The 21,869-nt window shown below is 42.3% G+C and overlaps 1 protein-coding gene across 6 annotated transcripts; it reads right to left on the bottom strand.

The window, feature by feature from the left end:
• Positions 1-442: 442 nt before the first annotated feature.
• Positions 443-10,992, bottom strand: MMAA (metabolism of cobalamin associated A). 6 transcript variants are annotated; one of them, XM_037897346.2, is made up of 8 exons: positions 10,844-10,991; positions 8,909-9,040; positions 7,877-8,359; positions 6,342-6,464; positions 4,744-4,914; positions 4,307-4,392; positions 2,828-2,977; positions 443-800 (listed from the first exon to the last, which is right to left on the bottom strand). In XM_037897346.2, the coding sequence occupies exons 3-8, from the start codon at positions 8,301-8,303 to the stop codon at positions 513-515; spliced, it is 1,245 nt and encodes a 414-aa protein (XP_037753274.1). In that variant the 5' UTR covers positions 8,304-8,359; positions 8,909-9,040; positions 10,844-10,991; the 3' UTR covers positions 443-512. The 6 variants fall into 6 exon arrangements, with proteins under 6 accessions (XP_037753274.1, XP_037753278.1, XP_037753275.1 ...); XM_037897350.2 differs by having other exon boundaries at positions 8,918-9,040; XM_037897347.2 differs by lacking the exon at positions 10,844-10,991 and adding an exon at positions 10,551-10,767.
• Positions 10,993-21,869: the final 10,877 nt, after the last annotated feature.

Below are 21,869 nucleotides of genomic sequence, written 5' to 3'. Positions count from 1 at the left end.
ATCTCAGGTTTTTGATAAGTTATACAGACAGGTCATGTATGCACTGTAAAATTTAACAGGCATGTCCCCTGCAGTAAAAGACACAGATGAGCCCAAGAGCAGTTATCCTTATTTTGTATGGGGGTTTTGTTGGTAAATATAATAGGACAAGTGCTGAAAAATTTGGAAAACAGGCAAACAAATTAACTAGCTTGCTGTGACAAACAGTACCATAGTTACTTTGTTTTAACAATTTCTACTACAATCTCATTAAGAGCTTTAAAACAACCAACATCCTTCACTATGCTGTACTCAAATAAGAGTTTTAGACGTGTACATTTTTCTTTTTGAATATAATCTGTAGTACTCCCAGAAACTAGCTTTGTTCCTCATGTGTATTATCTTTGCCTGAGTCTAGTACTATATGCAAGTATGCTGCAGTAATAAAAATATGAAGCCATGCTTAGGAAAATTTTATTTAATGTTTAAATAATTTGTGCAAATTGATCAATGACACAGTAGAACATGGTATCTTAAGGTCTGTCTTTGAATGCTTTCAGCAATAGGTCTGCTGCCAGCCCTGGAGCTAAGACACCACTGAGAACCTTTTCTTCTAAAAGTTGAATTTTATCCCTCACTGCTAAATGACTCCGAAAATGGTCCAGCATATTTTCTTGGATTAGATTCCACATCCACACTTTCTGCTGTTTCTGTCGTTTCGTGGTCAACTCACCACTTGTAAGCATGAGATCATGAAATTCTGTCATCTTATCCCACATATCTGAAATGCCTTCTCCAGTTTTCGCAGAGATGCGCATTACCTGTTGGATTAAGGACGACATCTTAAAAGAAATTAAGTAATCATTGGGTTGGGGAGGGTGTTTACACCTGAGTTCTGCATCAGCTAGATTCTACTACGGCAAACTCATCCTTCAGTGCTACTGTAGACCTTTTTCTTCCCCCCCATGCAGCTTATGTTGTGTGTCCTCCCGATGAGACTTGAAAACCAAGTTTCTGCCACCTCCAAAATGTTACTCACATCCTATAGTACTTGTGACAAAGAGGGTTTGCCTAAGTATTCTTGAACAAAGTTCCCCCTGTACTGTCTGATGGCTTACACCCAAGCAGTTGCTGCAGTTCAGTAATTTGTAGAAGGTTTTAGGATCCTATCAAATTAAAGGTAAAGTATACAATATTACTACTTAAATGGGAAGTCAATTAGGTCTTTGCATAACCACATTAATATGAAACCCTGGATAGTTTCAATACTATAACAACAGTATTAACTTCCCTTTGTACATTGGAAGAGTGATTGTAGGCTAGAAAGCAAACATCCAAGCCATTTGAAACAAGTTCTAAAAACACCCTAGTTAGAGAAGTGTTTTTAGTCAGCCAAAAAAACCCACACGGGTCCATTTTTTTTTTTTTACTCTTAACACTTGACAGAGATGCCTGGTCTGTTAAATGTGTAGAGAGAGAGCTTTCACACAATGTAATAAAATCTCTAGAAATTACATATTATAGGTGTTGTAATGATGCTAACTCTATAATATGGTAACACTCTAAAAGAAAGATCTGATGACTCTATTCCTGTGTAATCTGAAACTTAAGCTTACTGCTGTAAGGATTGTTTTGTTGCTGATATTTACAGGGCAAGGATTTGTAAACTTCTTAAAATTTCCTAAATAAAAAAGCATGTCTCTCAAAAGCTTCCATAGCTAAACTTCTGCTCGGCAGTGCTGAGGAGGGGAGTGTGTGGCTTCTGCCAGTTGATATAAATCTCAAGTCACCTGTCAGCCCTCCTGGTTCATGTTTATATGGAGCAGAACTGAACCAGACAGGGAAAGGCTACATTCCCTATTAAACTTTATGGGGTAAAGGTTTCAGCTCTGTGTAAATTGCTCTGCCGCTTGAACAAATTAATCACTAGACACTGCAAAGCACAAATGTATGTGCCACCTATGTAAGTATGTTAAAAGCTGAACACATTTGCATTGCAACAGAAGCAGTCAATAACACTGTTTCAAAGGGCACATTCAGGTCAGTTTGCATAACTTCCTGGGTTTTGTTTCAAAGGGATAAGCCAGAGGACTAAAAATCTGATCAGGAAGCAAAGTAATAGTTGTTCTACAGTGATGTCCAATCACTAATTGGGTTTCAAATGACTGGGAGTTGAGGCACTCTAAGTGTAGGGGGTAGAATGGGAACAGAAAACCATGACCAAGGAAGCCTCATTTATATAGAAAAGCATTTTACTACCGACTCTTTGCCGCAATTATGAATTCTAATTATTTGTATTGCAGTAGTACCTAAAGGCCCACAGGATCAGGGACCCATCGTGCTAGGTGCTGCACACACAGAGGAAGACAAGGTCATTGCACTAAAATCCCATGACACACATCACAAGTGGGTATAACAAGGAGGAGAAAATAAAACATGGATAATAGTAGTTACATAGGTTAGTATGGTTTACAACAAGATGGTTCCCAAACTTCTTAAAAATGCATAGAAATGATTAAAACTCAGCAAGCCCCCCTGACCCTAGGTCTAGCCATTATCAGTTTGCTGTAGGCAACGTGGTAGATGTGAGTTTTGAGGAAGGATCTGGAGGCGAGAGAGAGAGCGAGTAATGGCTTTCTAAACTAGTTCAGGGAGGGTACCCAATAAATAAGGGATTGCGTGAAAGAAGTAGCAAAGATGTTTCAGGCACTGGTGCACAAGTGGTGCAGGAGAGACTTTTACATAAATGTCCAGGTGGTTAATATGTAGTTAGGATTAAGTTAAGTCCTGTAACCTACACACCACCTCTTCGGAAATAAAAAGAAAAAAATTGTGAAAACATACAAACCTTTGGTCTCCAAACCTTAGAGCGCTTGCGAAGTAGTTTCATAGCACTAACATATTCTGCTTGTATCCGCCGTGCAGGCACAACTAAATCCCCATCAGCTTTAGTTACAGCAACTAGATCTGCCATCTCAATTATACCCCGTTTAATACCCTGAATGGAACACGGAAAAGGAGAAAAAAATGAATATGTTAATGCTCAGTCATAAAACTTTGATAAACTAATGGGGCTTGTTTGTTGTATTATCTTACCCCCTGACTTTCTTCTTAGAGTCACAGACTTTAAGGTCAGAAGGGACCATCATGATCACCTAGTCTGACCTGCACAATGCAGGCCACAGAATCCCACCCACTCTTGTAATAAACCCCTAACCTATGTCTGAGCTACTGAAGTCCTCAAATCATGGTTTAAAGACTTCAAGGTACAGAGAATCCTCCAGCAAGTGACCCATGCCCCACTCTGCAGAGGATGGCGAAAAAACCCCAGGACCTCTTCCAATCTGCCCTGGAGGAAAATTCCTTCCCGACCCCAAATATGGGGATCAGCTAAACCCTGAGCATGTGGGCCAGACACCCAGAATTCTCTGTGGTAACCCAGATCCCATCCCATCACAGGCCATGGGGCACATTTACCGCTAATAATCAAAGATCAATTAATTGCCAAAATTAGGCTATCCCATCATACCATCTCCTCCATAAACTTATCAAGCGAAGTCTTGAAGCCAGATGTGTCTTTTGCCCCCACTGCTCCCCTAGGAAGGCTTAATCTTAATCTTTAGGCACCAGGAATTTCCTAATATTAGGACTGTCTGAGGTTTCATTAGTAGTTAGGCAGTTGTTATGACACTGAACCATTAAATTCACATATTTATTCCTGTACCATGAGAAACTAACACCCTTCATGTATGTATAGCATGGGTTGGCATATATTACCTGAATTTGCTAAACCAGTGGCTCTCAAACTTTTTTTACTGGTGACCCCTTTCACACAGCAAGCCTCGGAGTGCGAATATATACACTTTTTAATATATTTAAACACCATTATAAATGCTGGAGGCAGAGCCAGGTTTGGGGTGGAGGTTGACGGCTCGCGACCTCCTGAGGGGTCCTGACCCCCAGTCTGAGGACCCCTCTGCTAAACTAATCAGTTATTACACAATTGATTGTTGTTGTCGTCGTCATATACATATATGAGCATTCAAAAGTGAGAAGTTAATCATATCTAATGAGTAATGTGGATCATAAGAGACTGGCCAGAACCAAAACTTCAAATCCTAACACCTGTAACATTTGGGAAAATTCAGATCCAAATTTTGTGGGTCAAGTTGGTAAGATTCTGACTTCAGTGGGAGAAGAGTGAGGACACCACCAAGCACTTCGGAAAATACTACTAATACTTGCTTACTCAGACTTAATGCACACACACATTCCAAATTCAGACTTATGTTTTAGGTCATAATTAGCATTTGAGAAAGATAAATACCTGTAACTCATCTCCTCCTGCTGGTGGTAGCAGCAAAACAAACATATCAACCATGTCAGCAACTGCAAATTCAGATTGCCCCACACCTGAAAAATTGAAACCAGAATTGAACTTTCACAGCCATTCTGACGACAGTACTAAGGAGAAGTCCCACTATGGCTCCCTCTCTTTCTGAGCTCAACAAAGTTGGATACAATGAAGGTCAGTATGAAATCTAGTTTTATAAAATTCTCTCTCAGAATTTAGAAGGCTTAAAGACATAACAGAAAGGCCCCATTGGGTGAAGTCAACACACACTTATGAAAGGAATGGACCAAAATGGAACAGAAAAGATGAAGAGGAAATATGCATCATTAATGCCATAAGTTGGCCTGGACAGTACAGTGGGGTGCGGGTGCAAGCGCTAAATTTTTAATTTTTACTTTTAAATCACATACCTACTGTTTCCACAAGAATGATGTCATAGCCTCCTCCCTCACATAGCAGAATAGCTTCATTTGTGGTCCTAGTCACACCTCCTAATGTTCCCCTGGTTGGAGATGGCCTGATGTAAGCATTCATGTCCCTTGACAACTCAGTCATCCGTGTTTTATCACCCAAGAGCGAGCCTTAAACATTTAACATTAACAATTTCAAAAAGGGCAAGTAGTCTGTTAATTTTCAATAGTCAATAACATAGGTGGGAAGGTGAGTGTCTCTGCTGAGGAATCAAATGAGAATTTCCCAGTGTTGTGTGCTAGCAAGTTCCTGTATGGCTCTTTTGGCTTGCAAGATGTGAGAATATCACAAAAGTGTAACGGCAAGTTAATGCAACCCACTGTCCCTAAACTCAGAGGGCTCCCTCTATGCCAGTACAGACTCTGCAAGTCCTGAACCCCTTTATGTGACCTGAGCACAGCTGGGTCAGCAAACTCTTACCTATCTGTTATCCCTCCCTGAGGGCAAAGCCTCATTTCCCACTCCATAGGAAACTGCCCAAAGACCAGCAGTGTCCTCCCAAGACGAAACTCTCCTATAGTCAATTTTTTATTTGAATTTAATGAAAATTTACTGGTATGACAAGTGTTGCTAAAGTTTAAAAGGAGACAGACCCTCTCAGTCCTCCTTTGTTCCTTATCCTGACCCTTTCTCTGGTGACCTATAAGTCTTGTCTCCACTACACATTCAAGGCATATTCCGTCTAGCCACAACTAATTGCACAGTCGTTATTCATAGTTAACCTGTAACATCTCCCACTAGTAGAATTATAACAAGTTTCAAGAAACAGATATACAGAAAATGATAACGTATTAGTCAGATACAGCCATCTACGACAAAAGGACTAAAATCTCAGTTTCTACTGGTTAGGTCCCAGATAAGTTTTCTAAATCAAGCTTAGTCAGCATTGCACCATAGGATTTAAATTTTGGGAGGGGTAGGCAGACGAAATTGCAGACGAAAGCAACATGGGTTTGGAGACCCTGTTGCTGAAGAGCAGGTAGCCCACAAAAGTTAGTCAAGTTCAGTAGCACTGCAACATCACCATGACTTACTACACAGAAGAGTCAATCTTGGCACCAAGATAGTCCCACAGAAGTTAAACAATTTGTTCCCATTCAAGGATGATAGTGTATTTTTCCCAAGATCCAAGGCAAAGCAGGAATATATATATTGGTGGGGAGAGGGGGAGGTTGAGTTGCAAGTGTATTCTGATGGCCTCTAAATGAAGAGATTATTTGGCATCACTTCCAGTCTACATCGCAAAGTTTTAACAATAACAGTACTGATCACAGAAAAGGAAGTTTTCCCTTTCCCCATACAATACCAGGAGAGAGAGGCTGTACAAGGCCAACAGAAGACAGCACAAGTTTGGGGACCTCACAAAACTGGGACTATGATGCCTAATTCCACAGCACACAAAAAATGACTAAAAAGCAATACAGAGTTCATTAATGTAACTTTATAGGATAAATTTTCAACCACACACACCAGAAGCACCAGATACTGTCAAGATTAAATGCAGGAGAGCTGACAAAAAGCTTTAAGACACACTCACCACCACTTGTGCTAGAGGAAGGGTCCACAGCCAGCACAGACACTTTGTGTCCCCTGTCTGTAAGCATTTTCCCAAAGCATTCTATAAATGTTGATTTCCCAGCACCAGGGGGACCAGACAATCCTAAGTAGTAGGGGGACAAAAAACTCTAGTTTAATGAAATAGGCAACAGCCTCTACTGATCTTTCCTTCTCAATGCTCTTCATATTATGAACTAATCCCCAACACATTCCTTTGACAATAACGTGAAAGAAATCATTTGTCTTAAAAATATAATTCAGAAAAATAGTACAAGACCCTATTCCAGTTATTTACTACAAATAATCTGAGGCCTGTCACTTCTAGTAAATTACCCCTCCTCTTTTGTACACACTCCCACCTCCATACAAAACCCTCTACTAATAGAGGGGTGTGGGTTTTTTTAATTTAGATTTGACTGAAAAAGTAACTTCCCCCTTTCCCTCCTCCAGATATATCACAAAATGCAACCAACTGCTACAATTAATCACCTTCATAAACCACATACTGGTAGATTTCATCTTCCCGTTAAGGCACCTAGAATTACATGTTAAAATTGAATTTTCTAATGAAGAAATCCAAACCTTCTCATTTTGGATTTGCAGTGAATTACATCAGTCTGCTCTGGAGGGGATCATTCACTTCTCTAACGCTTATTCATTCTGCCCATAGCAACATAAGATTGATTTCTTTAACCTCTTCTCCTCTTCCCAAACAGAGGTTTCTCAATATTGGTTTGCACGGCAGAACTTTAAAAATGCAACATGTCAAATCTACAATTTTCAGAAATCATTTAGTATTTAAAGCTGCTGTTTCAGATAAGAAGGTGGATGACTTTCATTCTAATTTAAGACAACTAAACTAGGACTGGCCTGTTGCTTTGGGCTTTGTGCTCTTCACTAACATTTAAGATGCCATGCTCCAGTTCTTGCTTCCTTTGGGCATACAAATGCATAAGGCAATTGTGCACTACACCACTCTACAGTGATCCTTCCAATTGATACTGAAGCATTTGATAGGCTGTAAAGGAAATCTCACCCACCTCTCCTCAGCTAAAAGATAGGTTGCTTTAAGGTGGGGCCTTTACTAATGATAAAACAACTGAAACAATTTTTCCTCCTCCTTTTTTTGGGGAAAACACATGCACCTCAAGAAAAAAAGATACAGCCATTTGGTAATGCTCATCTAAACTTTGAACAGCTAGTGCAGCTACGCCTTCTAGCCCCCCACATTCTTCAGCTCAGCAAAACTAATCCTATCATCCATGAGAAATTCCCCTATATCCTCTCCAGAAATTGAGGGGCCATTTTTAAAGCCTCCCTAAGAGTATTTTCCAGCATTGTGGAGAAGCTATTCTTATGAACAATACAAGTGACTTAAAGATGGTTACAAACTATTAATAACCCAACGATTTCAGACTCTACTCCATATTTGCTTAAAAATTATAAATATCGGAAACAAGAGATGATATCATCATAAGATCACAACAGTTACTGGACAGACAAAAGAGGACTGACCCACTCTAAAGGCTAGTGGTTTTCCTTTATTTAACTTTTCTTGTTCTCTGTGGTAGGATAATACCTTCTGAATGAGCACCTGGGCTATCTCCTTTTTCCTGCTCTGAGTTGATTCTACGAGGGTAATGGCCTCTGCCAAGCAAGCTCTGTGCCCTTGGATTAATCCACTGTAAAGTTTGTCTACAAGTCTCTGTTCCTTGTCACAAAGTCCCTGTGTTTGTTGGTCCACGGCTGCTTGATAACACATCCCTCTTTTCAAATCACTTGCTGGCAACATCCACTTTGTACAATACAAGCATACTGAATTAAAAGATTGGGTATATGGAAATAATGATCTAGGAGTGAAATTTGAGTGGAAGCTTTTGGAAGAAATCTTTCTCAGAAAACGGTAGTGAGGGAATCTTAGCAGCAATGACAACGTGTTCATCTTGTTTGGAATCAGAGCGTATCAGTGGTATCTGTTCAACTGTGTTTGCAGCCAGCCTAAAAGGAGAGAAAAACCACTTTAGTTTCTTAAAAATACCTCTAAACATTGAAATTAACAGATGTAGATGATCAATCTTTTCAGTCAAATCATTAGATTTTACTTTATCCACACCTGTGTCCATAACATGTACAAAGGAGATTTGCACTCAAAACAGTTGTGTTAACTAGTCTCTTTAAAAGATGACATTTTATTCTTGTTGGAATAATATCACCATGGGAAACCACCCATTAGGTGGATTTAGGAAGACACACAATTGTTAATTTTTAAAGCTGAAGTTAATAAACTAAACCATTTGTTTAAAAAGTTGGTACTCTAGTTATAGGGAGAAAAAAAATCATCTATCCTCTTGAGCACCAGAAAGCTGTTTTAACAAAAAACCAAAAACCAAAAAAATTCACCTCAACAGGTAAGAAAGTTCTCATACACATCCCCCCTTCTGTGCTTTTGACACAAAAAACCTTACATGTTTATCCAATAGTTTCCTCAGCTCTGTTCTGCTCTGAAGCCCATAATAAAATCAAATAAAACCACCCTCTGGAGTTTACCTTTTGTACCTTTTCTCCAGAAGCAGATGTAGTTAGGTGCACTAAATAAGTGTGGGGAACTTGGAAATAATTTGATAACTTTGAGGATTTAAGATGGAGCCTATTAGGTCTCATCTACATGGAGGTTATTTTCTGGAAAGAAAAAAAAAAAGTCCCATAATTGCACCCTCATAAACAAGTTGCCAGAAGCACTACAACACCTACTCTGAACAGGTTTAGACACTGGTTAAAATGTTGGCAACTACCTGAAGCTGCATCTATATTACTGCTCCGCTCAGTGGAACTATGCCAAAATTAGCAATGATGGGAACTTTCTCAGAAAGAAGTCTAATGTAGAAACAGCCTCGCAATGCAAGAGACATGCTATTCTACAATCCTATTTTCACTTCCTTGTAAATTTCACAAGCAGCACATTTCTAGAGCCCTGCAAATCTGCAGATATCCCCAGTCCATGTTTGTGGATTGCAGATCAGATGTGGGTACAAATTTTCTATCTGCACAGGGCTCTACGCACACCTACAGTTAGCGAGCTTCAGCGAAGAGGCTCCCCCTGCATAGAACTGTATTAACTTTAAACTACCTATACGCCTTTTCCAAGGCACCCGGTTTGTCTTTTAACTGGGCTACTGTAACTCTAGTAGCTTCAGACAAAATCAGATGCATTAGCAATAGGACAAGATTTGACTACACTCCATAGCATGTGCACTCACTTTATACAGTGTATTGTGTATTCTGCTTATTTTTACTGCAGCAAATCTTCAGAAAAAAAGCACAGATAAAACTGTACAACTAGTTCACTGTGATTGGAAAACACATTGACCAAAATTTTAAAATCTATGGGACTAAAGTTAGACTCCTAAATCAATATTTAGGCATCTAAGCAAAGTAGCCCTTATTCTGAGGGTCTGAGCATCTCACATTCTCATTGACTTAAATGGAAGCTGGTATGCTTCTGAAAAATCAGGCCACTTCTATTTAGATGCCTACAGCCCAGGTCTTGCAACGACATCTGTGCAGGTGAATCTCTGCACACACACACATACAGATGTCATTGCAGAATCTGGACCTTGACATGGATTTCGGAACCTAACTTTTGGGCAGATAAATTCAAAAAGGGTGGCCATTCTGAATCACTGGATTCTGCAAAACATCAAGTTTGTTAACAGATGACATTAGGAAACTGAACCACCAAGTGACGATTGTTCACTTATTTTGACAATGAAAATTTAGAAAATAAGAACATGGGAATGACCCCCCAGACCAGCAACCCCAGGGGTGAGGCAATGGCAGGGGCTGGAGCAGGGGCCAGAGGTCAGCCCCGAGCAGCGCTCTGTTCGCGCCCCCCGAATTTTCAGTAAGAGCCAGGGACAGGTCATGGGATTCTGTGAATTTTTCTTGATTGCCCATGACCTGTCCCTGACTTGACTAAAAATATCCATGACAGAATCTCAACCTCACTCTTTAGCGATCCTCCAGTCGTCCGGCACAGAGGCCAGTTTAAGTGATAAGTTACATATCTCAGTGAGCAGTTCCGCAATGTCAAACGAGAGTCCCTTCAGTGAATCCCACCGGGCCCTGGGGACTCACCACGGTTAAATTCATTCAGTCTCTCCCCCAACTGCATAATGGTTCCACCGCTTACCCGTGCCATTCACCGCCGTTCAGACCTGCGCTCTCTGCGCGCTGACACGGCCAGGACACGGGCTGTACAAGTACCACCGGGTTCTGGGGACAACCCCAGCGCCCAGGAGCCCGCCGCACTCGCGCCGCGCAGCAAGGGCGGCGGGTCTACGTGGGGCTGCTCGTGTGACCAATGACGCGCATAACCCACGACGCACCTCCCCCGCCGCCCCAGACACACAGTCCCAGTACGCCACTCGACACAGGCCCCCGGCGCCCCGCATCACCCACGGACCCCCCAAGGCCCAGCCCTACCCGCCCAGCAGCAGGTTCCGGCTCCGGCGGCTTCCCCCGGCCTCCCAGCACGGCCGAGCGGGACATCCGGGGCAAAGGGCGCGGTCGGCGGGGGGGGCGTGTGTGAGCTCCGGGCATGCGCAATGCGCATTAGAGAGCACAGCGCCTGCACTTTTCTAGAGCTCGTGTGTACAAAGACTAGAACAATCCCCCCAGAGAGACCACTTCCCCCTTCCCCCGTGTCCCCCAGCACCCCCCCCGTACACACCCCTCTCCCAACAGACCCCCAACACCCGCAGCCACCGCTCTAGGGGTCATCCCTGCACCCCAGCCCCCACACACACCCTGAACCCCTGGCCCCACCACAGAGCCCGCACCCACTCCTAACCCCCAACCCCTGCCTCAACCTGCAGCCCCCTCCCACACGCCAAATCCCTCGCCCCACCCCCCAGCCTGGAGCCCAAGCCCCTCAGCCCCGCCCCGAGCCATCACCCCCCACCAGAACCATCATCCCCTCCCACACCCCAAGTCCCTGCCTGGAGCCCCCTCCTTTCTGGCCCCACCCCACTTAGAGCCCTCCCCCAGCCCAGTGAAAGTGAGTGAGAATGGGGGAGAGCAAGCCACAGAGGGAAGGGGAATGTTAATGAGCGGGGGCGGGGCTAGGGTGTTTGGTTTTGTGCAATTAGAAAGTTGGCAACTGTACCCTGTACACACACCTCTCCCAGCTGACACCCCCTGTGCACACACCTCTCCCAACACCCACAGCCACCCCCTGTGCACACACTTCTCCAAACACCCCCAACAGACACCTCCCAGACACACCACTACTCATCTAACTGTCTCAATGCCCAGACACCTCCCAGCGCACACAGACATCCCACATATGCACCTACACCCCTCACTGTATATACACTCACCTCTCCCAACACCCCCAACAGACACCTCCATACACACCCCCCTCCCAACACCCACAGACTTCCCCATACACACATATAGACAACCTCTACCCAGACATCCCCACACCCACTGACCTTTCCCCTGACCCCCCGAACTGTTCTGCTATTACATTCTAGTCCTGGCCAGCAGATCTCATAGGAACAGCCACAAAGAGGAGCAGGTAGGGTGAAGAGGTCCTGAGCTCTGCTAAGCAACCCTCAATTAGACTTCAAACAGTGGGGCTTCTACACTCCCCTGACAACTTCACCCCCACAACAACTCACTCCTTCACCAACATGCTGTCTCCCTATGAAAAAAGACACAAGAATGTGTGTATACCTGTTTATAATGGAAAACTGAAAAACCTGAGATTCCCCCTTGGCTGCTTTCCCCACACTCCCTAGCTTTTCTTCCATTTGCAAGGCCAAGGGGCAGGAGAAAGGGTGAGTGTGTTAGAAATTACTGAACAAACTTAGTATTTTTCTTATGAGAAAAAAATCATCTCCTTTATTTTAAATCAAACCAGTCACCAGTGGGATTCTCACTACCTTCTCTGGCCTACCCGGACATTTCTCTGTTCGTCCACTACTTCATTCAGCATCAGTTGTATGGTCACAGGACCAAGAAGATGCCATCATGAGAAAGCCCCCTAAAGTCTGAGACGCAGGTCACAGCCTGACAAGGAGGCTGGTATACGCATCAGTTTCGTATAGTAGATGCAACAGTAGTTACCCAATTGGTATTGGCACACCAGAGATCCAGGCTATAGTGCACAAGTGATCCAGGACCCGTAAGTCCTACATGCAGCTGCCTGAGAGGAGACTGAAATGGTGGTGGTCCATAAGCACCACAGGTTTTAACCATGTCTGCTTCCTTCCCAGTCTATCATATAGAATGTAGTGGAGCAAGTCTATAGCTGGTGACATGGATTTGCGGGTGCAGCATTGTGCATTGGACTCACAAAAGAGCGTGTAATTCAGCAAAGGGCTTGCAGCTGGTCGTCAGGCTGGATATGATTTTATCTTGGCACAGCAGACAGGGCATGTAGTGGATTAGCTCATGCCTCCTTTGCATGGACTGGTGCACCATAAGGATATGCCACACATTATTATCCCCCTAAGGAAGAATGACCTGGGAACGGGCTCCACGCTCCAACTGATTTGGAAGGCTAAGCAGGATATTGGACTGCTGCTAGACATGTTTCCTAGCATGGGGATAATATAGTTGGAGATACTAGTCTGCAGGGTTTGGCAGACTGCAATCCACCCACAAAAAATGTGGATAGGGCCTGAAGGAGGACCAACTGGAAAGTACTGACATGGCTGGAGTCCTGAGGTAGCTTGGTTATCATCAGCCCAGCCTGTACCTGAGCTTTTTCTGATACAGGCACGGATTTGTTCCTGGATGATCTTAGTAGTGGGTTGGCTGAATTTCCAGGTAACTTGTTGTAGGGACATGGGTGTGGAGGCAGCCAATCTGATGCTAGTGCCTACTTGTGGCAGGTGCCCAGTGCAGGAACTCATTGATTTAGACTCCAGATACAAACAGATAATGTAGAAGGCATCCCAAGGTGATGCCCCCATCTCATTAGGACATGATGTCTAAACTCCTGGGGGGAAATGCAAACCAGAGGCCGGGGACACCCGGCCAATGCACTTGATGGTGGTGCAAGCTGATGGTCAAGGTCCCCTCTGACCTCAATCCCCTAGAGGTGGAGAGATGCTAGCAGGGGAGTGGAAGTGCCCAGAGACCCTCCTAATGTGATGATGGACTTCCCCTGCAGTGGAAGCCCCCATGAATTGGCAAAGAATCAATGGGTTGCAAGTGATGGGGCTGTCCCTCAGCAGGAACCTTGGATGTAATTAAACTAATAAAGCTGCAGCTTAGTTAAAACACTTACTGTGTGTCTTGCCTTCTTCCATGCAGTGAGCACACCAAACTTCTTTTCAAATGCCAAGCTGCTAGATTTAACTTGCAGAAGAACTGGTCCATACAATACCAAATCCAGCCCTTGAGTGAGGAAAAATGATGGGTTTACTGACACGTTCACCAGGTTGGGAAACCAAGATCTCCTGGGCCATTGGGGACCCAGTGAGATCACTTCCACTTCCTCCTCCTCGATCTTCTGTTACACCCTTGTGATAATGGGCACTAGGGGAAAAACAAAGTAGCGCCTTGGCCACTTGAGCAACAGGGCACCTCTGTGTAGGGCTCTTGGCTCTTTCCACATTGCTAAGCACTGGCAAGCCTTCCAGTTTGCTTTGGATGGAAAAAAAATCCAAAATTGGAGTTCCAAACATTTTGGTGATCAACTGGAAAGATTCATTGTGAAGACTCCATTTTATCTTATTGATTTTTCTTCTGCGCAGCCAGTCAGCCTTTTTATTGCTGGTGGCCTTGATATGCAAAACCCTGATAGAAAATGGGCCTCTGTCCACTGCATCAACAATGCTGCTTCCTTATGTATATACCTTGACCTCCTACCGCAAGGTGGTTTACATATGTATGTTATCGCCAATGCATTGTCCATCATTATGAGGATGGTGGGGTCAGTTGTTCAAAAACACTTTCCTGCCCTCGGTTCTGGAAAATTTATGCTTTCCTTTTGTTCAGAGGAGGACCACTCTGAGTCACTAACTTCTCAGAGAACGCACCCCATCCCTTCAGACCTATGGTTATGACAGACCTATCTGGTTCTGCCATGGCCATCTCTCCCTAGAACCTCTCCAAACTCATCCACCAATCCAGGGAATTCAAACACAAGTGATGGAACATTCACTTTCCAAGAAGAAAAAAATTAAATTAAATTAAAAAATCATAAAATGGCAGGAAAGGGAGACGAGGAAGCCCTGGAGAGTCCTCATATGTATTCTTGCCCAAACACTCAGAGTGCTGACATCTTTGCGCACCTCCTTTAGAGGGTAACTGCTGATCTGATCCTGTTCTGTCTTCCAGCTGACAGAAAAAAATTGTGGGCCTGTGTCTCTCAACATTCCAAGATGAACTAGGTGCCTGCTGTGGTAACTCCAGAAAAGAGACAAAGCGACTATTCAAACTTTTTTTTTTTTTTTTAGGGTGACCAGCGTGTCCAAATAAGACTAAATGTTATCCAAATTACTAATTAACAGAAGTCCTCTCTCTCGCAGAAGGTGCTGGATTCCACTTCCCTGTCAGTAGCTTACAGGAGGCAGAGCGGAACTAAAGGGGTCCCTGGAATGGGGTTGGGGAGAGCCACTGCCTCAGCCATCCAGTCAGTTTTGATTTTACTCACTACAGCTACAGATTAGTCAAGATCCACTCTGCTGATCTGTGGACTTATCCCTGACAGAGAAACAGTTATCTAATCCCAGGACATTTGATTTTGAATTTTTTTCCCATCCTGAATCAGGATGAAAACTTGAAATCTCAAAAATTTGCAAAACCAATAATCTATAAATATGTTGGATTGGGTCAATCAAAACATTTCAATAATTTCTAAAAATGTTGTTTCAACTTTGACCTTTCTAAATGTTAACTTTTTTGTGTAAATTACCTAAATTTTCAAAACAAAAAGTCATTTCAAACTGGAAAAACAAAAAACTTGTCCTGTTTCCACATTTTCAAAACTTCTGTAAAAAAAAATTTCAAATCTGAAGATTTATTAGAACGGATCCTTTCCCGTTTGTTTCAACAATTTTGGGTTTAACAAATGGACATTGTCTGACAAAAAAGAGTGCTTTCTCAGAAAATTCCCAAAGTCTCTATTGAATAGCTTACAATGTAGTTTAAGACAAGATACAATAAATAGGTGCAAACAAAAATAGGAGGGAATGGGGTGAAAGGTAGGAAAAATGATTATGTACATGAAGAAATAAAATCCAGTTCACTCGGTCTCTATTGGGGCAGTGCTGTCATTGAAAGACTGATGCCAAGTCGACATTAGAAAAAGTTTGCTCGTATAGTTATAATGGCAAACCGTCCCAGTGTAGACATCATACCAGCAAAAAGTGCTTTTTCTGGGATTGCTTATAGCAGTTCCCTAAGTAAAATAAGCTATACTGCCAAAACCACTTTCTGCCATAACTGCATCTACACTAGGGCTTTTACCAGGATAGAAATGTTGCAAAAACACCCCTAAGCTACATTGCTATACTGACAAAGTTTCTAGATTAGACCTGGCCTAAGAGGAGTAAAAATGTATATGTCCCTAATGTCAGCAGATCAGATTCTGAAAATACAGAGGCATGTTGCAGAAAAGGTGCCAGTTTTATCTAGTCACTTTTCACAGTAAGACCACACTTTCAGAGAAACTTTGTTTCCCTTCTATCCCATGTTTTCAGACATAGCAGCTTTCCCTCCACCCCCAGTAATATATTGACTTGAGTGCTATGACCCACAGCCCTTACCTGAATGGCAGTCAGATAATGGACTTGGATATATCTTGGTAATACAAAACATGTTAGTAATCCATATCTTAAGCATATACAAGAATATAGACCTACATTTCTGTAAAACTTTTCCTGCCGAGGTATTGCTGCTCCCTTTGGCCAGAAGGGGAAGCTAGTGCTATACCTTTGTCTAATACAGCTTGAATGTGCCCTGATTTCACTGCAATTTTTATAAATTACATCATAAATCTGTACTGTTCAGCCAGGGCAGTTTTAAATCACTTGTCCTTAAAAACATTCAGAGTTCATTCAGTAAGACTCCAGAACGTGTGATATAAAATCACAGAGCTCAACCTTTGTCTATGTGAAAAGATTTAAATCCATGTTTTATTTTAACATTTAATCAAACATGACCAGCAGTGAGTGACCTTAAACCTGTTTAAAAGTCCTGGATTCTGCAGTGAACCTCTGACTTTCTAGACCCTGATAGAATTGCATTGTTGCCCTCTCTGTGGGCTCTGCAGTAGGTCAGAGAGCTTTCTAAAGTATATGGTATTTGTGGGGACTACATCTTGTTAGTTACAGAAGCAGATGTGGAATGCAAAGCATAATTTTAACTCGTAGTTCTGCTTTTGTGACAGAGCATTTATTCAGAAGGTGGATGTGGGGAAAACACGGGAAACAGAGCTTATTAAAGGTATGAACAGTTGCCCTGTGGCATAATTCAATATTTATCAGATTATTTGTGGGTTATTGCTGAGAGGCTGAAAAAAGAAAACTTCAGCTTTTGCCTCAGATGACTCATGCTCAGCTGTATATGATAAGCACCCTTCACACTCTCTAAACCAAATTCAACTTATGTTGACTGTGCTTATTTTGATGCTTTGCAATTTTAGTCGAGAAGGAGACAGACTGAACCACTGTTTCTTTTTTGATCAAATATCCTATTTCAGCTTGTCAGCATTAAGCAGAAATGTCTGCTTATTTGATTAAAACTAATCCATTGCCAATGTTAGCTTGTCTTTCTCCTGATGGTGTGGGCTGTAACACTAGCACACAATCAGACATCAAAAGCTGTGTTCAATTCCTTTTAAATTTTCTAGTTTTACATCTGTCACGTGGGTGTTATTTGGCAAGTTCTCTGAAGACTTTTTGCCATTTTAGAAAGGCCACTGGCTATCCCAGGGTTTCAGGAGTGCCCCACATACCTCAGCTAGGGGGCAGTCTGCTGCTGCCTGCCATCAAATTTTCACAGGACAAAGCAAAGAGGAACACAAGGGTTGCCAGAATAATAGTTTGCATTACATATTCATACCATTTCCTGCTCCCATTATATTTCTTCCAGGAGATTGGATTCCTGTTGTGCCATTTTCTGTTCTTACCAGTACTTTGACACTAGAATGTAGTATCTGAATACCTCATTTAGGGTAACATTTACACAGCTGTAGAGGCCCACAGGAGGCCCAACACACCCTTTATATCCTTTGTTAAGTTCTTAAACATAACCCAGAAGGGGGAGGAAGGAGTGAACTGGGCTTGTTACCAGTCATGTATGAAGGGACCTAAACATTTTTGCTTTTAAAAAGGTTTTTCCTCTTCCCTACTGATTTAGCTCAGGAATTCAAGCCCTGCTTACCCTGGAAGACTCTATGGATGACTAGGATTATTAAATTAAAAGTACCAAGGAAGATTTGCCTTTTTAAGTGAGAGGGTAAGTGGTTTTTATTCAGACATTTTTGGTCAGCTTTATTCACAACTATTTATTTCAACCTCTTAAGTTAAAAGATCTCTTTGTTAAGGCTTCGACAGGCTACCGCTTTCAATTAAGAGCTGAGAAAACTCCCAATATACAATTCTGGGATCCCCAATGAGTCCGCCATGAAACCAGGAAAGACCGGCCTTGACATTTTCAAAGTTAAAAGCAAACAAACAATACCTTTGATAAATGTCTCCACCCTTGTAGGTTTTGTTTAAAGATAAGTGAAAAAAATGGGGGGACAACACAAACCTACCTTTCCTCCTACCCCCACTCTGCTGGTTGCTTTTAAGTGGTGATTATAGCTTTGTGTGGGTGGATTTCACAAAACGCTACTGCCTACGGTGAGCCAACATGCTGTGTATTAATTTGGTTCACCATTCCAATTCTCCTACAGTTAGAGCAGCGGTGAAGACTAGGGAGAAGAGAACCCAGTGAAACAGTAAAGAAGAGGTTTCAGAGTAGCAGCCGCGTTAGACGGTATCCGCAAAAAGAAAAGGAGGACTTGTGGCACCTGCATCCGATGAAGTGAGCTATAGCTCAAGAAAGCTTATGCTCAAATAAATTTGTTAGTTTCTAAGGTGCCACAAGTCCTCCTGTTTTAGTAAAGAAGAGGGTAATGAAGAGCACCATTCCTCCTTTACCTGATTGCTCATCTAATTGGAGGCAAAGGGGAAGGGTGAAGCATATCAAGATTCTGAATACACACCAGTCCTCAATTTAATTTGGCTGGCATTCTGGAAAAAGGCCAGTGTTCTAAGTCTTAAACATTTATGGTCCATCCTGAACTAAGCAAGACATACAAATTCTGTTGGCATCTTCTTAAAATGAATCCATTCTTCTAACTAAGCCAGTGCCAAGAATCTGTATCATTTCTCATTATAAAAGTAATATCTCCAGTACAATGTCAAAGTCGTTGCCCATCAGCCTATAGGGCTGTCACCACCTTCCCATGTTCTCTGCAGGGAGTGGAGAGAGTTTTAGTAGTTCCCTTTCCAGAACATTAATAAGCCTTTAGGACGGTCTCACATTAGGGCAGTGTTTTTCAACTTATATGGTCCACAGACTAAGCCTAAGATTTTGAAAGGAGTCCTCACCTCCATTCAAAAATTTTTAGAGGTCCCTAAATGAAACCATTTTCATTGCATTAGGGAATACCTATGTTAGGCTTTTTTACTGCTGTATAGTTTCAAACCAAGGTTAAATTATACTGGCAGTGCCAGCCCCACTTCACACTGGTGACCAGGCAGCACATCTACATTGGGGAAACAACAAAGAAACAACACAGCAGCATGTGCACCGCTGTAGTGCTTAAGTGCAGACCCCACCTATGCTGATGGGAGGGGGTTCTTGCTCAGGGGTGTGAAAAAAACACCCCCCTGAGCACAGCAAGTTTCAGTGCTGTGAAGTGCCAGTGTAGACAGTGCACCAGCGCTGGGAGCTGCGCCCCTCGCGCTGGGAGCTAGGCAGTGCTTTAGCATTGCCAGTGTAGACTAGCCCTTACTTGTAGAGCAAGCTTTTCCACAAAGCATTAGTAATACAATCGCAGACATTGAGTGAACCCTGATATGCAGTTTCCCCAGTTGATTTTCCTCCTTTCGAAATTCAGCCACCAGGGCTGCGAGTAGTTTAGTGATGGTTATTTTTGAAAAGTTTACAGCTGACCTTTTTTGGAAGACTGAGTAGACAGCTAAGGCTGATTATCCTCATCACATGTTGTTTGTAATTCATACAGTAATTCTAAATTGGAATTTAAAAGAGGGATCTACAGAGAGAAGATGCAGAGGGAGGCTGTCACTGTTTTTTTCGGGGGTGGAGTGGAGAGTTCTTTATGATGCATAAGGACCTGAAAGATGTGTGTTTTCCAAAGGAAAAACAAAGAACTGCTTTTCCCCCTTTTGGATGATCAATTAATGTCAAGTCTTGTCTTTTCTGTCTTTTTTTTTTTTTTTTTTTGAAGACTTTTTGGATGATTTGCAGATGTTTATTGGGAGATCTCTCAGCCTTTATCTGAAGTAGGGGGAGTGTTAAATTCTTAAACAGCTTTTCTTCCAAGAGCTATAGTTTAAAAGGTGTTAAAGAAACAAACAAACAAAAAAATCTTTCAATCTGAATAAATATCACTGAGGGAACTGATCTGATTGCCAATTCATTTGAGGTAGTTAACACTTTTGTAAAGACTAGTCTGGATACACCCCAATCCTTTGCTTCAGGCTAGAAACTTTTATAGTTTAGCCTAGGCTGACCCTGACTGTTAATTTTGTTTCCATCAAAATTCTACGAATTCTAATTATTCATCAAGTCTTCCAGGAAAGCAGGACAGAAAGACCTAAGTTTTTAATGTAAAAAACCAAGCATGAAAACCCCCCATTACACCCTCCCTTCAACACAACTAACCATTCCAGAGGCAGAAATCCACTGTTTATCCACAGACCAGTACAATGTGGGCTACAGTGACAATTTCCCTACACTGCTGGGCCTCAGTCCTGACCTAGAGGAACCACCTGGAGGGGTGAGAAGCTAGGTCTGAAGGGCTCCATGCTGAAACTGCCAGAAAGGTGGGTCACTTGAGAACTGTAGTGGTTTTGTGGACACTTGTCCATTGGTAACTGCTGAGAAAACATCTAATTCATTTCACATACATCCCCCAGCAACCTTAAAATGAAGACAACTTTCCATGGCTTGGAAAACATGGTCTGATGGACTGAGAATATGACAGAGCTCCTAAATTTAGTCCCATCATTAGTTAATCCTTACTACAATACCTTTAAGCTATAAAATGCTTTAAATATTATTGCTGACCTGAGCTTGAACGGACAAGGAGCACAACACGAACGCTGATGGGATGCATCCCTGACTATCTTGGCTAATTTACCATTGATGGACCATTCCTCCATGGAAGTTATCTAATTCTTTTTTTGAACGGTTATAATTTTGGCCTTCACAACATCCACTGGCAATGAGTTCCATGGGTTGACTGAGCTGTGTGAAAAAGTACTTCCTTGTGTTTGTTTTAAACCTGCTGTCTATTTTATCGGGTGACCCCTGGGTCTTGTTACGTGAAGAAGTAGATAACACTTCCTTATTCACTTGCTCCATATCATTCATGATTTTATAGACTTCCTTCATATCCCCCCTTAGTTGTCAGCTTGGAAAAGAGACCGCCCCAGTCTTTTTAATCTTTCCTCATATCAAAGCTGTTCCATACCCCTAATCATTTTTGTTGCCCTTCTCTGTACTTTTTCCAGTTCTATTTTTTCTGATGAGGTGACCATAACTTTAGGCAGTGCCATGGATTTATATAGTGGCATCATAATATTTACTGTTTTTCTATCTATCCCTTTCCTAATGTTTGTTGACCCCCTCAAAGAATTCGAGTAGATTGGTGAGGCACGATTTCCCTTTATAAAAGCCATGTTGATTCTTCCCCAACAAATCATGTTCATCTAGGTGTCTGATAATTCTGTTCTTCATTATAGTTTCAGCCAATCTGCCTGGTATTGAAGTTAGGCTTACTGACCTGTAATTGCCAGGATTGCTTCTGGAGCCTTTTTTAAAAATTGGTGCCACATTAGCAAGCCTCCAGTCTTCTGGTCCAGAAGCTGATTTAAGTTATAGATTACATACCACAATTAATGATTCTGCAATTTCATATTTGAGTTATTTCAAAACTCTTGGGTGAATACATAGGTGCTGGAACTAGGGGTGCTGTCTCACTCCCTGGCTTGAAGTGGTTTCCATCATATCGGGTTTACAGTTTTGTTCAGTGGTTCAACCCCACTATACAAAGTGAGTAAATACCATCTGGTCCTGGTGACTTATTGCTGTTCAATTTATCAATTTCTTCCAAAATTACAACTGACACCTCAATCTGGGACAATTCCTCAGATTTGTCATCTAAAAAGAATGGCTCAGGTATGGGAATCTCCCTCACATCCTCTGCAGGGAAGACTGATGCGAAGAATTCATTTAGCTTTCCACAATGGCC

This window comes from Chelonia mydas, chromosome 4 (assembly GCF_015237465.2).
Source record: "Chelonia mydas isolate rCheMyd1 chromosome 4, rCheMyd1.pri.v2, whole genome shotgun sequence".
In the NCBI taxonomy this organism is placed as follows: domain Eukaryota; kingdom Metazoa; phylum Chordata; order Testudines; family Cheloniidae; genus Chelonia; species Chelonia mydas.
This window is presented reverse-complemented; position numbering and strand designations above follow the sequence as displayed.